A 12,451-nucleotide genomic window follows, 5' to 3' on the forward strand; every position below is an offset into this window, starting at 1 on the left:
GCCACTAAGTGTAAAGGGAGCCATGGGATCTACCACCTAGTTAAAAAGAACATTCATGAACAGAAGTAAATCTTCTGGCAATGAAGTTAGCTGCATTCTGTCGGTGGTAAAACCATCAAGACTTGTATAAAATAGTGTCCTGCTGTCAAATAATATCATAGGAAGTTAGGTGCAGTAACTTTCATTTATCCGCACATATAAGATAGTGGCACATGGTAACAGTCCAGGCAAATGTCTAACGGTTAGCAAAGTTTGTCTTGATCGCTTCGATGAGTTCTCTCTTTTCTGCCTTTCTTCTGCTTTTACAAACCCAAGGTCCTCTCTGTTCCTACACATGACTAGCAAGGGGTAGGAGCTGCTTTAGAGGCAATGTCTGAATCTGAAGTTGTGAGCCTGAATGAGTTGGTAGATCATCTGGTGGGCCCATCATTTCTGGTGACCATTCATTCCAAGGTCCCATCATTCCAGGTGAGAATATAAGAGAGGAATCTGTAAGTCAGATATCAAATGTCTACATCAAAGAAAAGGCTGAAACTATCAGGAATCCATGTAAGAATCAGACGCTAACAGGAAATGTGGGGTAATCTCAGAGTAAGCCGTGAAGGATGTTCCCAAATTAGCCTTCCCTGTTGAAGGATGGCTGGTGTGCTTTGTTTCTCTTTCACAGATGATGGAGTGGGATCTATGTCTGGTCTGTTACTGACATTTTCTTCAGTGTCTTCACCCATCTTCCAACCTATCCCCCTCGAGATTCCGATTCCTGCCCACCAGGACTCTCTGCTCTATCAAAACAAAAATAACTTGAAATTAAACAGTATCTGTTGTGTTATTATAATTCCTTATGATTTTCAGCTACTATATCAGCTTAATCATCTTCATGCTAAGTGCTTAAAAATTCTACTTGTGGAGCAAAATATCGTGTCTCCCTTTAATACTCTCAGTGGCAGATAAAAATATTTTGTGGCCGGGCGGTGGTGGCGCACGCCTTTAATCCCAGCACTCGGGAGGCAGAGCCAGGCGGATCTCTGTGAGTTCGAGGCCAGCCTGGGCTACCAAGCGAGTCCCAGGAAAGGCGCAAAGCTACACAGAGAAACCCTGTCTCGAAAAACGGAAAAAAAAAAATATTTTGTGTACATGTTCTTAAGATGGATGGGTGGATAGATAGATAGATAGATAAATAGATAGATTGATTGATAGATGATAGATGATAAATATCTAATCATGAAGAGATTATCTTCCTATAAAAGGATTTTCTTATTTATTATTTGGTTTTCTCTAGGTAGCAAATGTGTAGCTACCAAGAGGATTAGTCAGGAGACCAGTTTCCAGTTGCGTCTGCTCAAGTCACAGGTGCAGATGAGTCTTGACATGAACTATTTCCTACATAGATCAGTTAGGCTGGCTCAGTACCCCACCCTGTGCTTCCAATTCACTGTGCTAGTGAAGTACCTGCGGGGCTGCTAACCAGTCAGAGCTCCTGGAACTTTCAAATTTCAAACAATTCTTGCTGGGAAGCAAGCATTCAACTAATTGTTTTTTGAAGTCTCTAATCCCTACATTAAATGAGTAGGCTACCCACAATCTTCGGATTCTGTCATATAAATGTCCAGCAAACTGGCAATTGTTAAGAAGCTAAATATTAGATCTCTGAACTATGATTCTATAAATAGTTGTTCAATATTTATGTACAGTAACAGAGGAAAGTATATTTTTCTGTCATTAGAAAGCAAATAGTTCAGAATTACTTAGTATTTTTCTCTAATCAAATCTTTTTTATAAATATTTTTATTTTATAATTAATTTAATTTTACACATCAGCCACGGATTCCCCTGTCCTCCCTCCTCCTACCCCCCAGCCTTCCCCCCCCAATCCACCTCCATTCCCACCTCCTCCAAGGCAAGCTCTTCCCCGGGGAGTCAGCTCAGCCTGGTAGATTTAGTTGAGGTAGGTCCAGTCCCCTCCTCCCTGCACCAAGGCTGAGCGAAGTGTCTCAGGCCCTAGGTTCCAAAAAGCCAGCTCATGCACTAAGGACAGGTCCCGGTTCCACTGCCTGGGGGCCTCCTAAACAGTTCAATCTCATCAGCTGTCTCACTTATCCAGAGGGCCTGGTCCAGTTTCATGGGGGCTCCTCAGCTATTGGTTCACAGATCATGTGTTTCCACTAGTTTGGCTATTTGTCCCTGTGCTTTTTCCAATCATGGTCTCAATATCTCTTGCTCATATAATCCCTCCTCTCTCTTGCCCATTGGACTCCTGGAGCTCCACCTGGGGTTTGGCCGTGGATCTCTGCATCTGCTTCCACCAGTCACTGGATGAGAGCTCTATCATGACAATCTTTTATTAGGTGTTCAAAACAAAGTCCATGTTTGTGGTAGTGGGTACACACACACATATATGCACATGCATCTCAGTGTACACACACACACATACACACACACACACACACACACACACACACACACACACACACACACACTTTTATTCTACAATCTGTGTTCATATGGTTTTGGTCAGGCCAAGCAATTGGTAGCAGGCATGAAATAATTTATAGATTCCAGGAAGTTGCATCATGCTATGCATTATTTAGTTTTAGAATTTTAATAAGGGCTGCAGATGCACATTGCCAGAATATTCATCAAGGGAGGTGGTCGCTTGTGGAGAGAGTGATGTTTTTCATCTTTAGAGTCCATCAGTTTCTCTGGGGACTGTACCAACATATCTTTCCTTTTCTAGATGTGCAGGAGGATGTTTGACTGGCACCAGTGAATCCTTGGTACCCTTTAAGGGTAGTTTCTCCTGGATAGTTGCCTGGGAATCTTGAGCCATCACCTGATTGACTACATTCTTACGTTCACTATGAAGAAGTCAGATCATGTGTCAGAGGAATGGGTGGCATGGATGTTGGCATGTGGTGCCATGGCTATATATAACCTATTGTGCTGGGTGCAGGGGATGGGTGAGACATTCCTTTTAGTCTATTCTGAGCAAGTGGCATAAAGATTATTCAAGCGGTTCCTGAATGAGTCTGGAGGTTCTTTTTCCCACTCCGTACTACTGGTAAATAACCAGGCACTCCGAGAAAGCCAGGAAACCATTTCCTGACCAGCACAAGCGTGAGGGGAGCGCGTGGCTTGAGAGCCCCTTACCCTGGAGCGCGTGTGGGCTTTAGAGTTTCCCAGAAGTGAGTTGTGAGTTCTGGGGAGGTCTGACATGCATGTTGTCATCTGTGCTTCCACGAAGGGAGAAGGGTTTCCGGAATCAGGGTGCCACTTCTTTGGGGACCTAATTTGGACTTAGCCAATCTGTCATAGTTCTAGTGTATTGTGAGTGTGCTGCATTAGAAAGCATATGGAGACATGTTTGTGTGTTTCCATACGTCAGAATTCACTGAATAATAGCAAACTGGCTACACCAGTTCCATAGGCTGAAATTTACCAGGTAGTCCCCTATTCTTTGATAGTTGGCCGTTGGCAAGCGCAGGTTCTTTTCTCACAATCTTAATTACAGATACTCACTTTTAGGTCACATGTTACCCATGACATAGTAATTACATCTACATCATGTAGGCTACTAAAGGGCTGAGGAGGCCACAGCGGAGTTCAAGGCCTTCAGAGGAAGGAGGCAGAGCTGAGAGATGCAAAGAGAGTCGCTGTGCAAGCAAGTGTGGGGTGTTAGATGATACCCCAGAGGCAAGCCAGGATACCTCAGGACTGAGTCAGGCCCCAAAGGTGAGGTACAGGACCATAGATGCCTAAGAGGTGGCGCTGTGAATTGAACAAACGGGTGGGCTGACAGTGGCAGTTTGAATCGGTCATTGGCAGCAGGGACTGAGCTAAACTGAAGCCCCAGGTACGCAGGAGGTCTCTACATGTTTGGTCCTGTCATGTGCGCAGGGAGTAGGCAGATGACAGATTGGTGAAGGTCATGGCAGTGTCCTTCTCTTTAGCGGGTCCATGGGAGGATGTTGCACCCTTCCTTGGTCTGTTATTTTCTGATATGATTTTAATGTGCCCATGGATTCATCTGGTCCCAGTGTAGTTTGCTAAGATTATAGTTGGCATCTTCTTGCCTTTAGGACTGGGTCTGTGCTTTGTGGGATGTGCTGAATGGGTGGTGGTGTTTCTGTGCACAAGGTGCAGAGTCATCCTGCAGTTTTTCATTCAAAATGGAGCCAAATGTTGACTGCAAATTGGAGTCACCCAGCACAAAGCACAGCCTAAAAATACTGTTTTACGTATTCTGGAGTAACAGAGCAGGGCCCAGCCTGATATCAACATGATAGATGTGTTTTATATGATTATAATGATATTATAATGATAGGACCAAAGTCCTCTGGTGTGCCAACATGCTGCCTGGTCTAGCTGGCTTGGTGTTCCTCTCAGCAGGTGATGTAGCTGGATGGTAGGCACTGGGAAGCATGTGCCCATAGGCATCTATGTACCTTGGCATCTAGAAGCAGCCATGCTTGGGAGGACAGTGGACTATCAGTCGTTTTGTCGTCCAGGCTGGTCACGAAGCCATTTCCTCTCGTCTAGATATCTGAAGTGTTCTGCATCTTTAGGCTCAAAGAGGCAGAGCGAGGTTAATAAATAAAAACCAGGAGTGTGAGAAGTTGGAAAGTCTGTCACGAGAGTGGCTGGAATGCTAGCCACAGATGCTGTGCTGGGGGTGGGGTGGGGGCTAGGAGGTGATGTCTGAAGTGGGAATAACCAAGCTGTCAAAAGAGGGGTTGGTGGGATGCGAGACCCGCTGATACTGTTACGCAGATGGAGTGATGACAGGGTCCAGAACAGAGCTGGGGCAGAGACGTGTCCGTGGGACAGGCTGGAGGCCTAGATGTTCCAGAGCAGAGGGGGTCTGAGGCTCATCAGCGTGAATACGAGGATTGCTTTAGATGAAGGTATGGTTGGTATGAAGAGAGGAAAATGTGAACCAGATGTATCTGTCAATGTAATAAAGTTTAAGTTCTTAAAAAATATATATCCAATTGAAATACATATACATGAAATCAGAAGGTTATCCTCCTGGCATAGAAAGATTGTTTTGACATTGAAAGCAGGGCTCAGGACTCAAATGCTTCTCTGAAATTTTTGCCTTAACTAAAATCCCCAGTTTTAAAAATCAGTGATGCAACAAAAGTGACAGGTCTCCACTTGTATGCCATGTATTTGTTATTTTGATTCTTAATAGCCCCTTACACTGACCAACACATGATTGTCATGGGCCTCATTTCATGGATCTGTCCTCTGATGGTAAAGGATACCGGAGAACTTGTGAGTCACATCAGATATGAAATCTGCCCTCGTAATAGTGTATGTGAAGGTGATTGAGTGAGTGATGTTTTTGTTTAAGATTTTTGATTCTTTTTGAAAAATCTTTGCATCTCAAAAGTAATTCTGCTTGCCAAATGAGGGCTGGCAATTTAGATTTTCATTGTGACTTTAAGTATTAAATCATGTGGTGCTTTGGAGAGTGACCATTGCCCCTTACACTGAAAATTCCATAGCTAATTTTGAATGGCTGGGGATTCCTATGAAACGCATTCTAGCCTTCCTCTATTCCTAGACATCAGATTGGCACGTCTATTCTGAAACATTGTGTGCTCAGTATAGCTCACCAATGTCACCAGCTGCCACTTCCTTCTCTGGAACCCAAAAGAATCTAAAAGGGACAGGGAATGTCAGAACTAAGCTCTCAGCTGACCCTTCAGTTTGAATACCTGAAGGAATAGTATGAAAGACCCCAGCCTTCCTGTGTGTGTAGATGGGCCAGTAGAGAGGAATATGTCTGCAACTGTAGGATAGAATTTGAACAAAGGAGGCCAGGTATCTAAGACATGCTGTGGCTGGCCCTTGGATGTGGAGAGTGACCTTCTGTAACCCCTTCTCCCAGGGTAAGATTGAGTGGCCCTCACATACTTGCTTTTCTTTACTGCAGGACATTTGTGAAGATATTTCTGACCATGTGGAGCAGATCCATGCCCTCCTTGAGACGGAGTTCTCCCTCAAGCTGCTGTCTTACTCAGTCAATGTCATCGTAGACATCCACGCAGTGCAGCTGCTCTGGCACCAACTCCGAGTGTCCGTGCTGGTCCTGCGCGAGCGCATCCTGCAAGGTCTGCAGGATGCCAATGGTAACTACACCAGACAGACTGACATTCTGCAGGCGTTCTCCGAAGAGACAGAGGAGGTGAGTGGCCCGGGGCAGCAAGCGATGCTCTGTCAGGTGTTCCTGTTTGAAAATATTTTCGGTTTAGAGGTGTGAGCGTGAGATTTTTATAGATGAGTAAGCAGGTCTTCAACCAGGGTCTGGGTGGAGTGATGAGAAGCTAAGGCACTTGTAATATGAAGGGAGCTTTTGACATACAAAATAGTTTGTACAGATGTCATCCATGGATGTGTTAGCACTTTCTGACTTCCTGCCTCCTCTTCAATTATTTAATATGTATTTGTTTAACACGTAACTATATGTTCATGTACTAGATACTAAGAATATGATCAAAACAGCATTTCGAGGGGCTGGAAAAATGGCTCAGCAGTTAAGAATACTGACTGCTCTTCCAGAGGAAGGTTCAATTTCCATCCCTCTCATGGTAGCTCACAACTATCTATAACTCCAGTTCCTGGTGACTGGACACCTTCTCGTGGCCCTAGTGGGTACCAGTCATCCATATAGTATATAGATGTCCACTCAGGCAAAACACCCATATACATAAAATACCCCCACTCCCCAAATAAACCATCTCTGCTTGTGGGGAGATTTGAATCTAGTAGGGGATGGAGAGAAATGGGCAAATGCTAAGGCCAAACTGTCATAAGTCTGTGGGATGCAGTAGGATGTCAGAGAAAGAAGCATCCAATATACGTAAGAAAGGTTTTCCAGAAGTGAGTCTAATCCATGCCCAGGAGGTGAGGCAGGATTAGACAGGTAAAGAGACAGAAACTGTCCAAGACAGAGGGGTTGGCAGGGCCTAATGCGGAAGCAAAAGAGGTGGGATTAAGACAAAGGCTGGGGGACTGAAAGTGGGATTTATAAGGAGTCCAATAGAAAAGGCAGGGGTCGGGTTATAAAAATAAACTTCTAAGGCCGTGGTAAGAGAACTGGATCTTAGTTTGTGGACAAAAACATTGTTTTCTGAGGGAGCCTTCATGGTTAGCTTCCTCCTGTAGAGAACCAATCTGGACGTAGCAAATCAAACAGGGGCTATTAGAATGCTATCCAATCAGCTCGCTTTATTTTTCTGGTGTGTTTTGTGAGTCCTTTAAATAGTTCGTTGTTATTCTCTATGAACAACTTAAGAGTGGACATAGACTGGGAAGTAGTTGGTGCTTATCCACCGTGCCCAAGACCCCAAGTTTAGTCCCCATTGCTGAAACAGAAAAACAGCAACAACAAATTCCCAACAGGGGCACCTGATTTAATGCAAATTAACTCTCTCATTCTCAAATATAACTGACATGTATTCAAGGAGTATTTCTACAGCGGTAGACACAGATGTAGAAACCATGGACTGATCGGTGGTGTTTGTTGTCTTTATAGTTCTATGGCCCTTGATACCTAGTTTAGTACTTTGTTATTACTTTTTTGGAAAACATTTTTCAAGTTTATAAAGCTCTTGTAAGATTAAGGAGCTTCATAGCAAGTGTTGTAGAATTCACTAATTTATTAGTGTTTCAGTGGCTGTTGAATTATCAACACCACGAAACAAATCTGCACCTATTTTTATACATGATGTGCTTCTACTGATTTTGTGTATTCAAAATAAAGGTGCCATTGTAGAAAATCAGGGCTGGTTTAGAAGTCTGTGGGAGTCAAAATCTGCTTTCTTCTCCCCTAAGTCTGCCAGTCTCCACTTGTGGTTAGCACTGCTTGCTGTTGGAACCCTGTTGTGAAAGTGGGGGGCTGTGTTGGCTTTCAGAGGCCATTGCTTCCCAAGCCCCAGAGGCTCTCGGGGGCCACTCTCATGACTGTGAGAGAGACTACAAGCTCCAGTGGACCATCTATCCTATAAACGACCACCTCTGAACATGCATGCTGACGGAAATCAGGGATGAGGGATACTTGTCTACATTCTAAAGAGATCTTTCTTCAAATCTGCCTCTGTCTGCTGCTGGAAGGAACATGAAAATTGACTCAAAGAAACTCATTTTATAAATTGATTTATTAACTATGATTTAGTTGATCACCAGATTTTTGTGATAGGAATTTGAAGATACAGCAGTGCTCTGGGATTTTTTCCTATTGTTTTATGGATTCTATTTTGCTTTTAATCTTATAGCATTCATGAAATGGAAACACACACACAAAATGGGGGAAAGCCGATGAAGCTAATTGATAATCGCTAACGTTTTCCTGGCAATGTCATAATCTTACATCAATTAGTGTCCATTGTGATTCTTACAAGAAGAACTAAAAATGTATTTCTACATTTCATTGGAAGCAGCTTGGTGCATTTTTATTTTTGAGGCTAGTTGTAGAATTATTGCAGAGAGAGATAAATACACTGTTCGAAGGGTAGAGGAACGGTGGCCTTCCCGCACTGCTTTGTGGGTGTCTGCTGTGGGTCAGGTTCTGGCTGCTCTCGTCCTGCGGGAACCCTTTCTGGTCCTCTTTGTTCCTGACTCTCACATTACTGCAGAGAACCCAGAGATGTTCCTGTTTTTGCCAGCACGCCAGAACTGGGAGAAGGGTCGGGAATTCAGATCACATTCACAGAACGCGTTCAGTGGTGGGAGATTTGCAGAATGAAAATGAAATCGTAAAACTATACACAATGAAATGAAGCACTGATACACTAGAGCAGCAGATGCCCATTCATAGAAGGGGATTCGTTTTCAGAATTCATTTGAATTTCAGAGCCACGTGGAAGAGTGAGTTTGGAACATGAGAGAGTGGCAAGTTCTTCTAATTTCTCTCCTTGACAATGCAAAGTATATGAGTTTCATCCTTTATTTAAATATTGAGCAGACCAAAAATAAACAAAATGGCAGGTATGTGGCTAAAATAAAACAAACCAAGAACCCAACCAATGCATAAAAACCAAAACACTTTGAAGCAGAGCTCAAATTGTACAATGGAACACACACGGAGTGTGTGTACTCTCTGAATGTTCTGTACCCTAGATTCTGGCACAAGTGCTTGATCATTTGTTCCATTCAGCAAGGAAGGCAAGGGGCAAATAGTTTCATTTTATAGATAAGAAAATGGAACTGAAAAAAAGCGAAGTGGCCGCTTAAATACACAGGCCTAGGAATCATTGAACTGAATCAAACCAAAGCAGTTTTCAACTGATTTCTAGCTTAATGATCCCTTCCTCTCTCCCCCCCTTTCTCCCTTCTCCTCCACATTCTTCCCGCTTTTATTCATTTCCTAGTATGTAAAAGGCACCAGGCATAGAATTATGAGTAAACATTACCAGTCACCTTCATAATGTTGATCTGCATAATTTTAGGTGGTAGCCAGGGTGGGCACCGTTGTCTTCATTTTTAGAGGTGTTATCATTCTATCCATCTTAGGGGTGAGAGGGCTCAAGGTGGAAGAGGTAATTTTATGTAAGTCATGATTAATAGTTCTTAGTAATGCCAACACTACAGCAAACATGAGTGAGAAGTTCCTATGTGCCAGATGACGTAGTAAGTACACTATAAGATACTTCCTTCTCTGTGAGACACCTTCTTCCAGAACGTTCACAGCATGACATTTGCTTATTCCTGCCCTGGCACCTGTCACCTGTCACCAGCTAGCTTCTATCAAGACAAAGCTCTACTAGCCTGTGAGCTGCAGAAGGCCCAGCTCTCCCACCCACAGCATGCAGGTTGTACCACTGTATGTACATATCTGCAGAGTTAAATTCAACAACTTAAGACAAAGCAGATAACCGTGTGTTTTGGTGCAGAACAAGGGGGTTTTACTTTAGGTAGGTTAACTGGGAGTTAATCGTAGTGATTATTTGATTTAAAATTTCAGCCTACAGAAAACAAAAATTCTTAAGAATTATTATGGAGTCAAATAATGTTGAAAGATTTTTGTGCATCTTCCCACCATTCATCAGAATGGAGTTTGTTTAATTTTTCCTTATCATACCCACTCTTTCTAGTCCGCTGCCGCTCTCAGGGACTCATTCTGAATCGGAGTCTCCAGTGGTAAAGAGGAAAGGATCCGAAAGAGTTCAGTCCATCGGTCTGAGGGCAGGGGTGGGGGTAGGTAGGTGGCATGTTGGTAAGAGGACCATGATTTTGTATGACAGTGATAAAAACATACGGAACATGGTGTAGCAAGATTATAGGATCTGGGGAAGAGAGGCGTGGCAGCGTTGAATTGGGGACAAAAGAAATGGGCGCTGGGCAGCCAAGGACGCTGATATACCAGTTGGACATTTTAACAGGGGAAGAGCTTCTAGGTTATGACTGTCCCATCTCCAGTTGCTGACGAACTATAATATAGTACTGAAAAAAAAAAAGACGTAAGAGCCTGTGAGCCTCAGTTAACTTAATCACAGGTAAGGAACAAAGCATGATCTCTGTTCAAATTAGAAAAGAAGCAAGGCAGCTTTCCTTGAAGTTGATAAGACCAAAGCCAGTAATAAAGCGAATAAATTACCACCTACGTACAATGCATCCTTCATTCAAGAGCAGCCTCCTAATGTGAGGGTGTCTCTGAGGAGAGACATTGCTAGGCAGTGCTGACACAGTCCTCAGGACCAACAGTATATGTGATACTTCTGGGGTCTAACGGTGGGAAAACCACCACATCCTCATCACCCCTTGGTTCCATAGCTGTGCGAGACTTGCTGCTTACATATGGCAGCAAAATGTCTGGGAGGTGGTGTGGAAGGAGCTGGCAGGACTAAATGTGTGACTCTTCCTAAGCAGTATTTTAAATAATGGAACTCACCAGTCATTTGCTATGAGAAACTTCGGGAACCTTTTTTTCGATATTGCCTCTGTAGGGTCAACAGTATAGAGCAATATACCTAGCAATGGCCAAACAGGTACCAGGCCATTGGTTCAATCCCCAACTTGACCGACCCCTGCACCACCACCCCCAAAAAGCCACTGCGTAGTGAAAACCTACACTGGTTTTATTGTTCCGTTGTTCAGCCTCCCACGCCCCTGACTCCAAAGCTGGGGATTAAGTCCAGGTCTTCAAGAACTTTAGCTAGCATCCTACCACTGGATCATGTTCCCTGTCCCTTCTCTGCTTGTTGAATTTTTTTGCTCTTTGAGGGATGAATTTTTTCACATTTAAAAATTCAGTAATAATAGTAATAATAATATGAATGCTTTTGAATACTTTTTAAATCAAACCAGCATCTGGCTGGTGCTGTGGGATGTTCTGGATGGCAAATGTGTTGCTGGTTGGTCAATAAATAAAACACTGATTGGCCATTGGCTAGGCAGGAAGTATAGGCGGGACAAGGAGGAGAATAAAGATGGGAAGTGGAAGGCTGAGTCAGAGAGACACTGCCAGCCGCCACCATGATGAGAAACAGCATGTGAAGATGCCGGTAAGCCACGAGCCATGTGGCAAGGTATAGATTAATAGAAATGGATTAATTTAAGCTGTAAGAACAGTTAGCAAGAAGTCTGCCACGGCCATACAGTTTGTAACCAATATAAGTCTCTGTGTTTACTTGGTCGGGTCTGAGCGGCTGTGGGACTGGCAGGTGAGAGAGATTTGCCCTGACTGTGGGCCAGGCAGGAAAACTCAAGCTACAGGCTGGTGATCCCCGAAGTTTTACAAAGATTTCATACTCTGTTCTCTGAGATGCAGCCATTTATTTATTTATTTTATATATTTTTTAACATTCATGTCCAATTATTTATTGAACATCTACTGCTCAAGATTTTGAAGACTAAATATAGTCCTGGCCTTCCCTGTTTGTGCAAAAGCAGGTGGCTGACACTTTCAATATCTAGTTATTGCCTGAACTCTGAAATTTATTCATCATAACAATACCTTTCTTTAGTACTTTTTAAACTCATGTAAGACTTATACGACAGTGACTATGATAAAAACAATAGAAATTAATATTCCAAATTTCTACTAGTTGATATTTTTAAAGACCTTATGGAATGGCTTAGTAACATAACCATAATTTTAATAGCTTTTTAATATAATATTGTATTAATTATTTGAGAATTACATACACTATATTTTGAACATATTCAACCCCCACTTCCCCTTTAACTCCTACCAGATTCACACTCCTCATCCCTTCAACTTCTTGTTCTGTCTCTCTAAAAATAAATCCATCAAGTCCAATTTGTGCTGACTGTATGCTCCTGGGTATGGGGCCATCCACTCGAGCATGGTCAGCCTACTGGAGGCCATACCCTTGAAGAAAAATGATTTTTTTTCCTTTCCCAGAAGCCATCAACTGTCAATAGCTCCTTAGCTAGGGGTGAGGACCTATGAGTCCTCCCCACTCCTTGCTAGAATATTGACTGA

General features: G+C 43.1%; 1 protein-coding gene across 1 annotated transcript in view; it reads left to right on the plus strand.

Annotated features, from left to right (window-relative positions):
- Akap6 (A-kinase anchoring protein 6) overlaps window positions 1-12,451 on the plus strand; it is a 441,797-nt gene that overhangs the window by 174,963 nt on the left and 254,383 nt on the right. The window contains 1 exon segment of the mRNA XM_052738516.1: window positions 5,939-6,190. Within this exon segment, the coding sequence (XP_052594476.1) occupies window positions 5,939-6,190 (252 nt within the window).

This window comes from Peromyscus californicus, unplaced genomic scaffold, assembly GCF_007827085.1.
Source record: "Peromyscus californicus insignis strain IS unplaced genomic scaffold, ASM782708v3 Scaffold_15__1_contigs__length_86483966, whole genome shotgun sequence".
In the NCBI taxonomy this organism is placed as follows: domain Eukaryota; kingdom Metazoa; phylum Chordata; class Mammalia; order Rodentia; family Cricetidae; genus Peromyscus; species Peromyscus californicus.